The 17245-nt window shown below is 44.9% G+C and overlaps 1 protein-coding gene across 11 annotated transcripts in view; it reads left to right on the top strand.

Annotated features, from left to right (window-relative positions):
• Positions 1-1481: 1481 nt before the first annotated feature.
• The window catches only part of LOC125976899 (R3H domain-containing protein 2), a 28240-nt gene continuing 12476 nt past the window's right edge, over positions 1482-17245 (top strand). For 4 of the 11 annotated variants that reach the window (XM_068652359.1, XM_068652361.1, XM_068652358.1 and 1 more), the window contains exons 1-8: positions 1483-1825; positions 2186-2274; positions 14867-14998; positions 15757-15903; positions 15976-16198; positions 16334-16375; positions 16771-16857; positions 16964-17087. In XM_068652359.1, the coding sequence (XP_068508460.1) occupies positions 16040-16198; positions 16334-16375; positions 16771-16857; positions 16964-17087 (412 nt within the window). In that variant the 5' untranslated portion in view covers positions 1483-1825; positions 2186-2274; positions 14867-14998; positions 15757-15903; positions 15976-16039. Of the gene's footprint in view, positions 1826-2185; positions 2275-2312; positions 5985-14001; positions 14788-14866; positions 14999-15756; positions 15904-15975; positions 16199-16333; positions 16376-16770; positions 16858-16963; positions 17088-17245 lie in introns of those variants that run through there. The other 7 variants (XM_068652357.1, XM_068652353.1, XM_068652354.1 and 4 more) reach the window with 6 other exon arrangements.

Here is a 17245-nt window from a genome sequence, read left to right as displayed (position 1 = left end):
GAAAGGTACACAATGCAAAAGCGAGTGACCCCTCACACGTGGGGTGAACCGTGCGGCCGCACTTAAAAAACGTGCAAAGTCGGTCAAAGTTGAATTCTGGGATGCCCTTTCACACAGTATCAACATCCAGTTAATTGGCGATATCTAATCATAAATGGCAACATTAAATACAATATACTGGCTTATATTTGTTTAAATTTTATCTACGTTTAGCTGTTATGTCAGATCGTTCACTTGTTGAACTGTTAATTGAATGTAATTTGCTACAATAAAAAAGAAGACCTTACTTGCCTTTGGACGCTTTGTGTGTTTTCATGTGCATTACTAACATGAATAATGTTTTAGTAAATTATAGAATCATAATACATATAGGTTTCATATGCTCACTAAAACCCGGATGGTTTTGATAAAAGTGTGGTTAAAAAGTGTGACGGGTCCATAGTTTTAAATATTCGTGCCCTGTACAAGTGTTGGGTAAGATATGAGTGAAGTGCATGGCTGCTATCGTGTGGTAAATATGTGCAACTACATCCCTTATTATTCACAAAAAAACTGCCTCAAGTTCTTGGCTCGCCAAATATGATATAAAAATACAGTAACATAGAAGGTCTAAGTGTCTTTACAGTGATTTCCTTTCAAACATCAATAAGGTATCAAGGCTTGAGATACAAGCAAAATTTGAAACACATGTACGCTTCATACCCCAACCACCAGATGGCGGCAGCACACTTCACTAACCAGTCACAATCAATGGACTCTTCGTAGCACGAGTGAAGGTGTGATAACTTCAGGTAGCCAGTCTAAAGCCTCGCAATAAAACATGACAGGCGTCACTTTACCGTAAATGAAATACCATAAATTGCCTTTCTGACAGCTCTCGTTTATTCAAGTCTTAACGAAGTGTATGATCAAAGCATCTGACTTAATGAGCCAGTTGCAGTTTCACTTTGCCTGCACCTCCAAGTGTGCAGAGACTTGCACGGCCTTTTTGAATGCTAATCTCAAATTTGTTTATATAAACAAAATCAACCGCAACTGTAATCAAGTGCTGCACAGAAAAACGTGCATGAAATAGAATATAACACCATTACTCTCACTGTATGGTGCCGGTGCAGCCAAACTGAAGTTAAGAAACTATTAACGACAACCGATAAGAAAATAATAAAGATAAGCAACAGCCAGGATGAGAATCTTATGAACGTCAACCATTTAGGGAGTGCGCTCTCTGCTGGGGCGAGCTGGTACTGCACACATCTCTCTTATTTCTATGTGGAGCACTTGTTTTGACCGTAACTTTTGAAACCAGTAGCCTGATCCAGACACTCTGGACTCAGAACCAAAGTCATTATTTCAATGTTCAGAGCCCCTGAACACAGTGAATGTACTTCCGTGGCTATACGACTTTCTGTTCACTGAATGGACGCTTCGACCACTTCCGGAGTCAAACGTTTAGCTCCTCCCATATTTAGTTCAACCCTGATCTGCGGATTGCAGGCAAGGGCAATCGGAGTCTTTTGGTGAGGTGAGGAGGGGGTGGGCGAAAAAGTGACGCCAACAAACAGTGTACACACACACACTCGCAAGCCGTAGCTGAGACATCGGCCGGGGGGAAAATCAGGTTTCTTTTCTTTTCTTTTTTTCTTCTTTACTTTCTATTTATTTAGACTCTGCCAATTTAGCCTGTTGCTGGCGGCGTCTCGAAATGATTCTATCTTGAGTCACCACTGCGAGCCTGTTGTGTAGGCTCACGCGGCGCGATTTTGACAGTCCGGGGGTCGCAGCGATCCACCTCCACCACCTACCGAGTGGCTAGCACTAGCCCCTGGTAAGTCATATCCGTGCAGCGAGGCTAATGACACTCAGATATCCCTTTCCCGTTCCAGGGGGTGACAACTGGTTTGTCGAAAACGCGTGTTATGCTATGGGTAGCTAGTGTGCATGATTAGCGACGGGATTTGTTAGCTTACTGTAATGAAAAGGCTAGTTAGCAGGCTAACGTTAGCTAGGTAACTGTGTGTGTTTGTGCGCGCATGTGTGTCTGGCTAATTATATGCGCCGGGGGAGGAGTAGGCGAGAAGCTTATACCGTGTGTGTATGTGCTAGCTATTGTTAGATTCTGGTCTTGTGTGGCTAATATCTCAACCGGTTCTGGATTTGAGTACAGCAACAATTTGCTCTCCTACAGACTCAACTTAAAAGAGAGAGAGAGGGAGAGAGTTGGGGGGCGAGGGAGTCTTCAACGCGGACCCTTCTGCATTCGATCCAGCAATAAAGGTAAGGCGAACGCCTCTGAATACTTTACTTTTGAATGTAAAGAGCTATCTTTAAAGTTACCAATCTACCTGGCGCGAGATTATGTTGACAAAAATCGCCATTGGAATGAATTGAATGAGAATGAAACGAGAAGGTGCTGCTACTGCTGCTTCGAGGGACTGTAAGCTTGTACCCACAAAGAATTGGTTAATAACAGGAGCTGATGACATCCAAAGCAATTGTAAAATCTGAAGATACTGAACCCCCGCCGATTCAGCAATTCAAACGCAGTAAAAAGAAAAAAAAATCAAGCTTAACTTTTTACCTAAACACTAACTTATCAGCAGGCGTGCTCCGATCGATCATATGTCGGCATTCTTAAAATAGATGCATGATCGGTATTTTTGATCAAAGCCCTCCACGGCCAATCATCAAAGCCAATCATTGCCCCGAGTTCTCATTGTGCGCTAACAGGTGTGAATCCTGCAAAATGCTTAATGAACAGCCTATCAATATTTACTTTCATCAGAAACGATCAGCACACTGTAGTTACACTTAATGAAATTTTGACTCGCTCTTTACACAGAATTGTCACAATTGTTTCTTTCTGGTTTTGCCATACTGCATAATGTTATGTTGTTATTCAATGTTATTCTGCTGTATTCCACTCCCAGTATCAATTATTAATACTAGCCGAGACGGCCGACATGAAAGCATTTTTTCAAAATTATGGTTTTATAGCCGTAATGTCATCAAAATAGGCAGGTCTGATCCACCGGGATGCTGTCCACGGGTTTACTCGTCGACACGCTATCCATATCGGCTTGTCTTTTGAATGTCTTGTTTGCAGCAGCAATGGAAGAAGACGAGTGGCTTTTTCTAGTGAGATTTGAAGAGCTATTTATAGATCTCTGCTAGAGCACCATGCGTGGTGTTGCTGCCGCTGCTCCTCTCCCTTCTCCTCTCATACTGTCTCCATCTTTTTTTGTCGCCGTCCTTCTCATTTATCAACTTTGTTTGTTTTCACCCCCACGCCCCCCTAAAACCGATGTTTCCACTCGTATCGTCCGTACTTTGTTTTGAAGTCAATTATTGATCGGGTTGGAGAGGAGGCAACTGCGGTTAAATCTTTGCCCGCTTGACTTGGGAGGCGTCGCCGCGAAGCTCGGTGGGTTGCTATGCATATGCACGACAAAGTGGAACCTCAAAAGTCGAAAGCAGTGCGTTGACAGATGCTGATTTTTTTCATATTTAAGTCATGTGAATTAAATTTGCAAGGGGTCCTCGCTTTATGATGAGCTTGTGTTCCTACATTGTAATTCAATATTGAAGGGGAATGACAATTTTGTCCATGTGTGTATTTTTCTCTAATGGACTCTATGCAAGACAGAGCATTGTATTTCCCATGAAAAGGTCAGATGTCATAACCGTTTCTGCCGTCTGTACGTTACAAGCTAGCGGGAAGCCTAAAAAAATAACCCGTCGTTGTGTAATAGTTATCTTCACTCGTGCGAGTATTTTCAAGGTGCAAATGGCCTTGAAAATTTTGACTTTTCAAAGACGAGGACTCCTCCGGTCTACCGGATATTGTGATGCATGGCTATATTCAGTGTCACCTCAGTTTTGAATTTTAATCTTTCCCGTGTCGCCATCTTATGCATACATTATCATGCCGCCTCATATCAAACGCGGAACTTCCAAATATGGGCATGCTTGAACCCTGGGTTTGTGACAATATGTTTGGAGGGAAAATAACCAAGAGGGAGGCTAAAGGAGAGCTGTAAAAAAAATCCTATACTTAAGGATTTTCTCCACTTGTACGACTGGTGTATATTCCGTTTTGGAGATGCCTTCAGCACTCTTCAGGCGATGTCATTTAACATTAGCCTTTAGTTTAACACTTTTTTTTTATAGATAGAAACCACCTCTGCCTGTCCAATGATGGTGTTCATGGCGCCCAACGGTTTATCTGCAATAGCTTTGGCCATTGATCCTTGCTCGGCGTTCTTTCTAATCCGTTCCCTTTTTTTTAATCGCTGTCCCCAGACTTGGAGAACTTGGATGCAAAAGACGTGGCTCATTTGAACAGCACATGATTCCTGGTCATGTGACTGACCTGCGATTTTGAGTTATTTTTCTGAATTCTTCCATTGTACAAGATGAATGGCTCAAGTTGGAAACAATATCTTCAAATCAGTGCTGCTGGTGACCCAGCCACTCTGTCGGTGAAATTTATCACTGGCAAATCCATTAGCTGCCACTTAACTAGCATGTCATGCTATGCTAGCACTTGAAGGACAGAGAAGTGACAGACAGTTCTTCAGTTTTAGAGCATTTTAGGGAAGCTCCTTGATCGACAATGAGTGGGGAAAAAAATCATTAACAGGATAGGAAAATGTGAATGTTCGGAACTCCTGTTCTGATGTATCTATCAGAATATTATATCCTGCCAGGAGGCGTTGCCATAGCAGAGGTCTTTGAGGACATCGTGTTGTTTTTGGAGACATAATTCAGCAGCAGTCAGTTCCACTCGATTAGCCAAATGATTGTTTGAATCGACGAAGACATTAGGGGACGAATATGGGAGTGTGTTGTTTTTATGGACTATAGTATTCAATGACTATTTTATGCTTGAAAGTTAACGGCTGTTTTGTTAACTGCTAACATGTTTTCATAATCATCTTGGTTGCATCTTGGCTTGACGGACTTGGATACCAAACGAATATTGGACCCGCGGTAGCCAAGCGAGGTACAAAGCACACATACCTCGATGGCTACCTTATCCCGAGCGCTCTACCGATAGTTGCTTTGATGCTGAACTTTTGACTTCCTCATCTTGTAGCCACTGAAGCTGCAGGGAGAACATGCAAATAAGTCGTCTTGAGGGATTAAGGCATTCCCAGCTAATGAGGTTTTTTTTTTCCATTAATTTTTGCCTGCTATCTTTCCTTTTATACCCTTTGTATTTTGTTAACTGTTACAGCAGCACTGCTTTTAGTCATCACTTGATATTGCGCACGATGGATGCGTGATGACTTCTGTGAATGTCGTAAAATTGAGGATCTGGTTTTAAACTTCACATTCCTGTTCTGGTATTTTTGACGTTAATGATTAAAAAAAAAAAAAAAAAAAAAAAGTATTTCACATCCAAGCAACCTCGGTGACTGATTCATGTAGCCTTTTAAAAACAGCTGGGGTGCTCGCGAGCCTTTCGTGCGGCTGTCACTGCAATTATATTGTAGCACACAGAGCAGAGAGCAAACAAGATGTGCGAGTGAGGGAGGGAGGAAAGGAGGAGGAGAGAGAGTAAGAATCCGTGCGGAAGGGGAGGAGGGTTTGCCAGAGACGGCAGCGTTGTGAACGCTGCACATGATGCCATGAGAGCGGGAAAGAGCCAGCCAGCAAGCATTTTTATGTCCTGGTGCATGTTTCAGTTTCATTGAGGGAAAAAAAGAAAATGATGAGACGCCCCTCGACATAAGAACCAGACAAGTTAGGAGAAAGTAGAATGAGCTGAACTTGCCTGAAACTCCCCCCTCCACCCCACGCCCCCAACAAATTGAATTCATTACGCTTTGCAGTTAAGTAGCGAGAGTTCATTCTAGTCCAGAGCTGCTGTCTCTGCTGCTGGGATTCCTTTTTTTTGGTCATTTCATAACAAAACAAAAAAAAAAAAAAATCTGACCTGATCGGACTTGGCTGGAGATCCACCCAGATTGCTTCTTCATACAGTAAGCATGTTTTGTCTATGTGTTGTCTGTTATTGTAAGTAATCCTCGTTTGTTGGGACATCAGTTCATGTCTCTGTGCTTGCTGGCGTGCATTGTGATTTGTTCTTTGGTAAAGTTCCGCTGTCGGTAACTTGTAACTTTTGTTTTAGTCTGTATGATACAGTTTGAATTAACAGTAATTGAAAAACTGTATTAAATAAGGACCCCGCCGTCTTGATGACTTGCATTAATTTGTGGCCATTTAAAGGCAATGAGGAATTCCCTTCCACCGTGTCCCTGTGTGGGTGGAGGGCGGTGGCGGCGGCGGTCACAGCCAGCGCAAGTCGGCATCGCTGCAACGCTGTCACGCCGTGGAGCGAGAGGGGGAGGGGTGTCGCCAAGAGGGGCAACCTAGTCGCTTACATAAGGCTGCATGTGGGAAGTCCTGCGTTGAGAGACCTTGATGCTTATCTCCAATGATTATCTTAGCTCAGAGCTACAGTGGCGGCCGGCGATCACGACAGTCTAGGTGTGCGCCGCACACACTCAAATCTCACTCCCAAGACGATACGCAGCCTCCGCGCATTACCTGTCTGTTGAGACCAAATGTGCGGGGAAACACTAAAATGAGAGGAGGTGAGCAAGAGCACAACAGAAGAGCCCTCTTGAATAAAAAATTCACTGGCTATAAATAGCAAAGCGCCCTCATTGACTGTTTCAGGTTGAGCAGACCTGCCTACCAAGACCTTCTCTGCTGCTGATGGTTACTCTTACCCTATTGTCTTTTGTTATACACTGCTCAAAAAAATTAAAGGAACACTTTGAAAATACATCAGATTTCAATGGTGACAACAAAAATGTTGGATAGCTATACTGTTATGAACAGTTTAATGTCTCAAGAACAAAAAGATGCCACATCTTTTGATGGAAATAAAAGTTTTTAGCCTACAGAGGGCTCAGTATATAGACACCCCAAAAATCAAAGTGAAAAAATGATGTGGCAGGCTCGTCGTCCATTTTGCCTAAATTCAATTTCTGCAACTCAAAATTCTTTTCAATATCTTGTGTGGCCCCCACGTACACGACGGGTGGTGTCTTGTGGGATGTCCTCCCAGATCTGTCTAAGGGCATCAGTGAACTCCTGTAAAGTCTGAGGAACAACCTGGCGGTGTCTGATTGACTGAAACATTATGTGTACTTCTGTTGGTCGGAGAGTTAGTTCATTAATAATAAGATCATTATTGGAGCTCTTAGATTGGAGCTGCTACATGAATCAAAATCGCCAGATTTGCCAGATGGTGACACTACTACTACAAGCCTTTTTTTTTTTTTTTTTATTTTTTAAATTGAATATTGCAGCATCAGAAAAACAATTAGTCCTGAGAATCCATATGGAGCTAGAGCATGTAAACCACACTTATCAGAATGTAATGCAGTGGAACCTCCAGTCTTTTTATTGTTTTTATTTTTTAGATAAACACATCGTTTTCCTCCTCAAATAGACAAAATATCTCTGTAAATTTTGGTTTATGAGACAGTGACGTCAGAACCACGGTAACAATCTTGGCGCCCAAAACAACCCACTTGAAGTTAGCCTGGTTTGTCAAAACGTGATCAATTGGACCGGCAACTGTATCAGGCTGTGAGCATCAAAGTGTGCTGTTATTTATGTCGACCGCCTTTAAAAAGTAATCAGCGGGCTTTCGTTGGCCTATATGGAATGGAGCGCCTGTTAGGGGTGCTAGCTGGCAACAAGCGCCGAACAAATCAGTGTCTGCGTAATGAACTTTTTTTTTTTTTTTAAAGCGCCCTTAATTAGCAATTTATTGTTATTCCAGGACATTGTTGTGTTGTTGAAGTCGGTAGCAACAGTTTGTGACGGCAAACGACCCCAAACAGAGTTGGCTGTGTGTTACTGTCATGCAAAGGATGAACAATCGGTGCTTAAAGGAAAGGAGCACATTTGATGCTGGCTGAAGGTATATCCCACTTTATGATGTCCAATAATTTGTCTAACAAGCCATATTTTCCCTGGAAACTTTAACTATACTCCATTTATTTTTATTTCATTCCCCCTGGGTTTTTTTTTTTTTTGGGGCAATTTTGCACTACTGCTTCCCAGGTAGTTGGCCCTTCCGTAGCCTGCATACTAATTGCCAGTGCGTGGGAAAAAGACAGAGCACAAAGGAGAGGATGTTCAAGAGGCTGAGGGAAGGGTGGGGGGGGGGTGGCAAAATAATCAATGGCAACCCCTGGAGTAACTCACTCCTGTAATTGCCTTTAAGTCAAAAGGTTTACATTGACTCACCTGAAGGCTGGAAGAAGCGCACATGACACGAGTGTCATTTGTACAGAATGGGCTAAGCCGGGTTTCAAATCGGCCTCCTTACTTTTGATTAATGGTGCAGGGTAAAGCTTGGTGGTTCATGAGTCGAAATTCAGTTTACTGTTTCAATCATCACACATCCATCCATCCATCCATCTTCTTCCGCTTATCCGGGGTCGGGTCGCGGGGGCAGCAGCTTTAGGAGGGACTCCCAGACTTCCCTCTCCCCAGCCACTTCATCCAGCTCATCCCGGGGGATCCCAAGGCGTTCCCAGGCCAGCTGAGAGACATAGTCTCTCCAGCGCGTCCTGGGTCGTCCCCGGGGTCTCCTACCGGTGGGACATGCCCGGAACACCTCCCCAGGGAGGCGTCCAGGAGGCATCCTGATAAGATGCCCGAGCCACCTCATCTGGCTCCTCTCAACGTGGAGGAGTAGCGACTCTACTCCGAGTCTCTCCCGGATGACCGAGCTTCTCACCCTATCTCTAAGGGAGAGCCCGGACATCCTGCGGAGAAAACTCATTTCGGCCGCTTGTATCCGAGATCTCGTTCTTTCGGTCACGACCCATAGCTCGTGACCATAGGTGAGGGTAGGAGCGTAAATCGACCGGTAAATTGAGAGCTTTGCCTTTTGGCTCAGCTCTCTCTTCACCACAACGGACCGGTACAGGGTCCGCATTACTGCCGACGCTGCACCGATCCGCCTGTCGATCTCACGCTCCATCCTCCCCTCACTCGTGAACAAGACTCCAAGATACTTGAACTCCTCCACTTGGGGCAGGATCTCATCCCCGATCCGGAGAGGGCATTCCACCCTTTTCCGATCAAGGACCATGGACTCGGATTTGGAGGTGCTGACCCTCATCCCGACCGCTTCACACTCGGCTGCGAACCGTTCCAGCGAGAGCTGGAGATCACGGCCTGAAGAAGCCAACAGCACCACGTCATCTGCAAAAAGCAGAGACGCGATGCTGAGGTCCCCAAACCGGACCCCCTCAACGCCTCGGCTGTGCCTAGAAATTCTGTCCATAAAAATTATGAACAGAATCGGTGACAAAGGGCAGCCTTGGCGGAGTCCAACCCTCACTGGGAACGAATCCGACTTACTGCCGGAAATGCGGACCAGACTCTGGCATCGGTGATACAGGGACCGAACCGCCCTTATCAGTTGGCTCGGCACCCCGTACTCCCGAAGCACCCTCCACAGAACCTCCCGAGGGACACGGTCGAACGCCTTCTCCAAGTCCACAAAACACATGTGGACTGGTTGGGCGAACTCCCATGCACCCTCGAGGATCCTGCCGAGGGTGTAGAGCTGGTCCACTGTTCCACGGCCAGGACGAAAGCCACACTGCTCCTCCTGAATCCGAGGTTCGACCTCCCGACGGACCCTCCTCTCCAGCACCCCTGAATAGACCTTACCAGGGAGGCTGAGGAGTGTGATTCCCCTGTAATTGGAACACACTATCATCACACAATTACACCTAAATTGTCCAAACTGTGAGGCTTCAATATTTGATGTATTATTGCTTTTAAACATTTGGGCATGCTACCAAATCAGAGCAAAAAGACTTACTAAAAGTCATGAGAATGAATCTAAAGTAAAAAATAAAAAAATAAAAAAAAAACACATTACAGAGGCTGGCAGATGTTTATACAAGCAATCCTGCAGGCACCCTCACAGTCTGGTTTTCTTTGCCCCAATCCTGCATAGCGGATCGAGTTATGTCCTAGTTATTTTTGCAGCCTCCCCACTGGCTATTTTTGGGGCGCAACTTGTCGCATTGTAAGAGTGACTTTAGCACTTTGCAGCGTCTGACTTGGTGACTGGCTGGTTGCCTAATTCCTGGGTAAAGCCTGCGAGCTGGCCGCTCGCTCTCAAGCCTCCACCACTGTTGGCATGGCAAGCCAGCCTGCTAGCTGTTGTCAAATGGATGCATTTGTGCTTTTCCCGAAAGCCGCTGGTCACCGTTTGTTTCGGTACATACCCCAACTCTATTTATCTTATTGAGAGGATGACTGCATAATATTTACTGACCAATAGTCACTTATACCGCAGATGGTATCTTGACATTGACATTTAGGATTGCAACAAATAATCAAACAATTTGACTGATTACAAATAAATAAATACACCTAGCTCAAGGTGTAAATTTGAGCAAATACATGGTGAAATCCAGAAGTTGTCCGGCATTATACAAGCTGCATTTCTACAACCGAGCATTCGTTAATGTTTAAAGATGGCCGTGCTATTCTATTTTCTTCCCAGTTGACCCTAGGAGTTCATCCATCACACTCGAGACCACATTGCAGTGTGAGTGCCAATGGTGGGAATTGACTGAGTCGGTATCGATCTGTGTTGTGTTGAGGAGCGGGCGGTTCACAGCAGTTCCAAGTGTGAATAATCATTTTGTTAAAAAAAAAAAACATTGTGGCAATTTAAATATGCAAGGATAAATGCTGAAGCAGTGAGTGCATTTTTTTTAAACGGTACATACGCAGCTTTTTTTTTTTTTTTTTTTTTAAACCCACACACATTAACCATGAGTCTATAGGTCAGAAAACGTGGACATATGTATGTACATATGTGCGAATTACCTTGGTAACCACAGCCGTTAATATCAGCGAGGGATCAAACTTATTGTGTGAATGCAGCTTTAATTATACTGTTGTGAGTGTGAAGATGCTGCACATTTTAATGACTCTTTGTGAATGAATCAAATTCTGATCACTCCGCCAAGCCTCATTAAGTTCCGGGGATCCATGTTTGGTTAGCACATGTGGCTTTGTTTTCGTCCGCGCCGTTAAACGTGCTCCCTCCTCTCGATGGTGTAAGTCTGTGTTAAACTCGATGCCCTTTGATATTGGCCTTGGAATCGGAGAAAGGAGAAGGTGGGGTGGATACACGAGGGGATCATGAGGTTTAGGAAAGGAGTGAAAAATATGGGGGTGTTGAGGGATATAGCTGGATTTCTCTTGGCGACAGAGCCTGTTGCCATGGATCTGGTCCTCCCATTGGCGGAGGGTTGGTCCAATCACTTAACGGCATGGATTGTTTCATCATTGAGAACTTTTTCCCCTCTCTTCCTGTCTCACTCGTGAGCCGCCGCTCCTCCGTCTTTCTCACCTCTTACTGGCTGCCCAGAAAGACTGAAATAGAAGTTGTGATGCTTGCAAATGAGGGGGTCAACTGTATGCAGGTGGTGCAACAGTTTATTCCCACTGATTAGCAGTACTCCCGTGTTGCATTCTGTGGTGTAAAAACCGTGACGCGAGAAGGCATTTTCAACCACGCCTATACTTACGGTTTTTCATCGGAATGCTTCTGATTTAAGCACAATAAAGCACAATAATTTTTGGTTGTAATTATGTCATTGATAGACTATTTTGTATGTGGTTATGATTGCAAAATATTGAATTAACTACTATGCGTACTTAAATACAACACTGAAACGACAGCAAAAACTTAAATCATCAGTAAAAAGCAGTCTAATAGCTGAGTTGTATTAATAAAAAAAATACACTAATGATATTACTTTACGAATAACACTAGAATAATTGAACGTTTTTAACCGTTACTAACATTTTATGTATATCCAGTACTCTAAAAAACACCATTTGTTATTTATTATTTAAGGCTTCAGGCAGTATAAATTCTCATTTGGCATCCCAACACTTAATACTACAAAAATGTGATAATATAGCAGATATTTGGGAAATAAGCTATCAAGTTGTTTTTGGCCCCACCGGCTTTCCAGTTGACTAATGTAAAAGTCAGTGGTCGTGAATGTGTCAAGTCAAGGTTCCACTGTACATTTAATAACCTTATTACAAAGTCTATTTGAGCGCTCCATTTGGCGCACCTCCCAGCTTTCGCACGCCCTGACAGGCAACTGAACCCATAACTAAACATAGATCCCAGCTACTGTAGCGATAAGAGACTTTAGGGGATCTGCAGAAAGGTAGGTAAGTAGGTAGGGAACGAGGACGGGGAGGCAAGGAGGGAGCGAATGAGTCATAGCTCGTCCCACAGGACTGAGTGGGCCGACTGTGGAGGCGGATGGCGTCAGCAACAGGGCTGACAATTTAAGAAGACACATTAAAAGAGGAAGAAAAGGAGCGAAAGAGAGCAAACACTTGTCGTGGGCGGGTGCAGCAAGCAGGGTGGGGGGAAGGGGGTGTCCTCGGCGCATGGGAAGAGGAAGGACAAGGACGTAGATGGTTCAAGAGAAACCCCGTCTTGCGCCGCCTTTGACCATGTACGTCATCTGTCGCCCGTCGACTTTATACAAGGAAGTGTGTCATGTTGCCAAATAGTGCGCGTGTGTGCCAAATCGCTGCTGTTGACGCTCAGACTGATGGGACGTCCCCTCCGGCCCACAGCAGCCCCCGTCCCCCTCCCTGTGAGATTGTGTAAGCGATGCAAAGGGGAATCCTCTCTGACATAGACGAGCGAGCGTGCCGCACACACTGCACACGCTGCTGATATATGATATGCGGAGGCTCTGAGCTTGCACAAACTGAGCTCTGACAACACACACAAACACACACACGGCTCCTTTAACCGTGTGGAGAAAATAACCCCGCTGTCTTTTGTGAAATGGCTTCTCTCTGACGTCAAACGGGCGAGGTGCACGGCTGAATACCGACGAGATGAATTGGGTCAAACTGCCTGAGCTTGGCTCTCCCCCCTTTCTGTTTGTGGGTTTGTCCAGGCGTGCACATACCTGTTTACACGCTTCCTAGGCTTTATTCACCTCCATCCTTCTTCCTTGTAAAGAGCGCATCCTGAAATGAAAAGCTTGCCTTTTCTAAATGAATGGCATTGCTCTCAGGTTTTCGTTACTTATCAAGCTTTTTGTGATTTTACTCTGAATGTCCTGGATTTTCAATGCCAGTGTCGTATTGGATTATTGTGGAGGCCTGCCCGTTATGGTGAAATGTTTAGTACGTTTACAAAACTTTCCTTTAATATGGTTTAGGCACATGCAGCGTTAAAACGGGATGTCATGGGAGTTTTACTTTTTGATAGTTGATGTAATGGCGTGCCTGTCCACGCTTCAAGTGTGAAATTACATAACATCATTTGTGAGCTACCTAATTCAGAAAATTTGTCTCCGAGCAAGGCAGTCAGCGTTTAGCTGAGTTGTGACGAAACACTGGGTCTGATTTACGTAATCCAGCTCCCACACTGACCCCCATCCCTCGAATTGTTTGGCAAGACCAAGCCACACTTTAAGGCGTCACACACTACAGTATTTTCACGAGGAGGCGGCGGTGATTTGCCCCGGTTGCCTCGGTAACGAAAGTCATACTTGGCGTTGACGACCCCCCCCCTCCCACGCGCACACAATAGATTGGGTGCGAAATGGATTATTTGCACGAGCCGGAAAGACCCACTCAAACAGGCTGATTTAATTTCATTTGGAGGAAAGCATGTCATCAAATCAATCGGCCATCAATTTTGTGTGGTTGCAAAGATCTTGTACAAATCTGACTGCTCTTCCTTTTTGCTTTCAACTGTTATCGATGGTCCTCTCAGCGTGCGCTACGAGCTGTGTATTTATTTTTGCCATCATCCCCCCCCCCCCCACCACCACCACCACCCCCACCCCCACCTCTCGCTCGTACTCGCTCAACACAAATGGCAGCAGTTGAGAATGACGTTGCCGTCTCCCTGGCAACCCAGTGTGCCAGTAGCTGCGAGTGTTCTGCGGCTAGCGGGCGGAGTGTGAGGAGAAAACATGAAAGAGGATTGGGGTGGAGGAGGAGCGACTAGGTGAAGCCAGTTTATTCATAAGCACACTATTTTTGCAGTGGTGTGGCCCTTTGCACTGAATCAGTGCAAGCCATCAAATTCTACCCCCAAGTTTTTGTTTGCTTTTTTGGTTGCCCTTAGTGACACACCGCGACAACCCATTTCCTGTCCCGTCCCGATTACTGTCCTAAAAAATGCAATATATAACACGCTGTAGCTACTCATTCAATAAATCTAAACATACCCATAAGAGGACGTAGTGCAACGGAGAAGGCGCGCGCGCGCGTCTGTATAAGGCAAATAGTGGGAGTCTTGTATAAGCCGAGCTGTGCACGTCACACTCAATGCCGCTGCTGTGACGCACTTGCTGTTGCATTGCCCGGGTTCTCCCTGCTCTGGGAAACCCTGCATCCATTGTTCGCTTATCTCCGACGGCACACGCGGGTGGTATTCTGCGTTTGTGCACGCATGCGAGACAACCTCCAGGTGTAAGATGCATCGGCTGCGCTGCTTGACTCCATTGCCAAATCTGTCCATTTAGCTATGGTGTGTTCAAACATATTTTGGGGAAGAAGAGATACTCGGGGTGTCTTGAAAAGTTGTTGCAAAGTGTGATTTAGTCGGGAAATGAAGGGAGCGCAAACCCGAGGGAGTGTAATCCTGCTTCTTCCTCTAAACCTCTCCGCTACATGCAGCAGCAGCAGCAGCACCAGCGGCGAGCAGCAGAGATGAGTCACTCGGTATGTCTATGTGTGTGTGCGTGGGGCTGAGAAACATGACGTCATGCGTGTCTTCCTCTTTTTCATTTTGACTATTCAGGGCTCCGGAGTGGAAGAGCGACCATGTTGCTGCACTGAGTCGAAGGGAGACGCACGAGAGGCCCCAGAGGAGAGCTGAGGTGTTGGCCGGCCTGCTGGTGTGCTCCTCCCCCTCCTCCCTCCCAACTGGTCGGCAAGTTGCTCCCCTTTCAGTTGGCCTGAATGCTCTAACGATATTTTTATTGGATTATAGCTTTAAACTTAGTTATTTGGCAAGGGTGCTCATGTGTGAGGTAGGGCTTGAATACTTTTTTGGGTGTATTAAATATAAGGTGATGTTAGTTGAGGCGACATTGATTAATAGAGAGGTCATTAGATTTTTTTTTCAGTTGTCTAGCTGTTTGCACCTCCAAGCACAAGCTTGCTTGCTCGCTCGCTCGCTCACTCGCTTGCTCTCCCCATCGTTCACCCTTGTGCAACTTCACTCCTCACTCAACTCGTTAGTCTATTCGCAGTCATTCATTCTGATTCAGACACTTAATAATAATAATCACACACGGAAAAACAAATTACAGGAGGAAGGGATTTTCTGCAATCACCTCTTACAGCAAACACGGAGCTGTTATCTGGATTGTCGAAAGAGTTTCATAAAATCCAACTGTGCGTTAGACCATGAATGTGTCTCTGATTTGTAATTGGACAGGGCAAGTGGAAATAGGAAAAGACTTGCAAAATGAAGGCTGACTGACAGTTCAGAGAAATGCTAGTTGGATGTTCATTTGCACCAGGAAAAGGTTTTCTAAGGATTTAACAATTGCCTAATAATTATTTTTAAGATTAGATATGCCTATTTTACAAATGAACGTGGAACTGGTCTCTCTCTCTCTCTTTTTTTTTTTTTTGTAAGTATTTCCACACACTGCTTGAGCTTGATGTTTTCCTCTCCTGAAGGCTAAGGCTTACTATGGCCTGCACTTGGCCTCCTGCTGCAGTCCATCCCAGTACACAACCTTAGTGGCTTGCTTCTTCACCGCACCGCACCTTTCTCTCCAGAGTTTCCCGGCCACACGCGGACAGACGATCTGATAGCACCCAAAGGTAGCTATTAATACATCCCCAAATGCAAATGGAATTGTTTTGAATTTTCATTTTTTGGGTTTCTCCATTCAGAAGCTCCTGGGTCCTGCACCCAACCCCCTCCCCGTCTCCCACCCTCTCCCTCTCCCAGAAGAAGATGTCAGTCAGCCTGACCCCAGACATCCAGAAGGAGGGAGAGAGTGGGCCACTCATCGAGCCCTGCGGTCGAGGAAAGACCTCTCCTCAGCCACAGGGCCCCAAGGAAGGCACAGGAGAAGGTCCGGAACCTGAAGATGGCACCCCACAGGACGTACAGGTCGGCCTCAGTCAACCAAGTGTACATTTACTCTTTCATTTGTAACTTTCTTGTATATCATAATACTGTATTCAAATAGGTGCAAACTTTTGTTATTGTCTATTATTGTAACATTTCTTTGAAAATGTCTCGCAGAAACGGGCTCCTAACCACAGTCACGGCAGGAAGAGGGCCAAGGTAAATTTGTTATTCCATGCTGCTATTGGACACTCCTTTGATTAGTTATGCAAGATGAGCAACTTGCTATTTTTGTTCCTATGACCTTTACCTTTATTTATTTATTTTTGTAACGCTCTGCCATAGAAATATCTAAATGTGTGCCTAGCTTCTTGCGAACGGGATTGATTAGCTCAAACGGTGCCTTAGTGCATGACTGACTTCTAGCTTTTACTGTCTTAACGCTTGGATCGCTTTCGTGTTGTTTGAGTGTCCGTAATCTGCCTAAGGAAAGCGTGTCCTAATGAGCTCTGCTGCTTTTAGCACAGCCGTTTGTGTCCGAACTTTTTCATGCCTCCATTGAGATGGCTTTACAGCGAGTACATATTAAGCAAAATATTTTTTTTCTGTTTCAGTCGAACGCAAAACTGAAGCTGGTGAGGAGTCTGGCAGTTTGTGAAGAGTCTTCTGGTCCCTTCGCCAACGATGGCCCTCCAGAATCGGTACCGTCCCGCTATTTAACTACAAATACTAAACACAAACAATAATTTTTGGTGTGTAATCCCTCTTTTTTATTTTTTTTATTATTTTTTTTTAAATTTGCTTTAGGATATCATCCAGCTTCACATCAGCTGTCCGTCAGATAAGGAAGAGGAGAAGTCCTCTAAGGAGGACTATGAAAATGAAGAGAAGGAGAAGAAGGACAAGGGTCCACGGAAGATGTTGTCACGTGGTAAGTCACACATTTTAGAGTAACACCTTAAATTACTGACATTTTATTATAACCACACTTTTTATTGAAATGCAGCCTGTTGCGCAAGGAAGTTCCGTAGCGAAAAAATACCGTTAGCGCGACAACCTAATACTTTTCCACACCATGGCACACCATCC

The sequence above is a fragment of the Syngnathus scovelli genome, chromosome 11, assembly GCF_024217435.2.
Source record: "Syngnathus scovelli strain Florida chromosome 11, RoL_Ssco_1.2, whole genome shotgun sequence".
NCBI lineage: Eukaryota > Metazoa > Chordata > Actinopteri > Syngnathiformes > Syngnathidae > Syngnathus > Syngnathus scovelli.
This window is presented reverse-complemented; position numbering and strand designations above follow the sequence as displayed.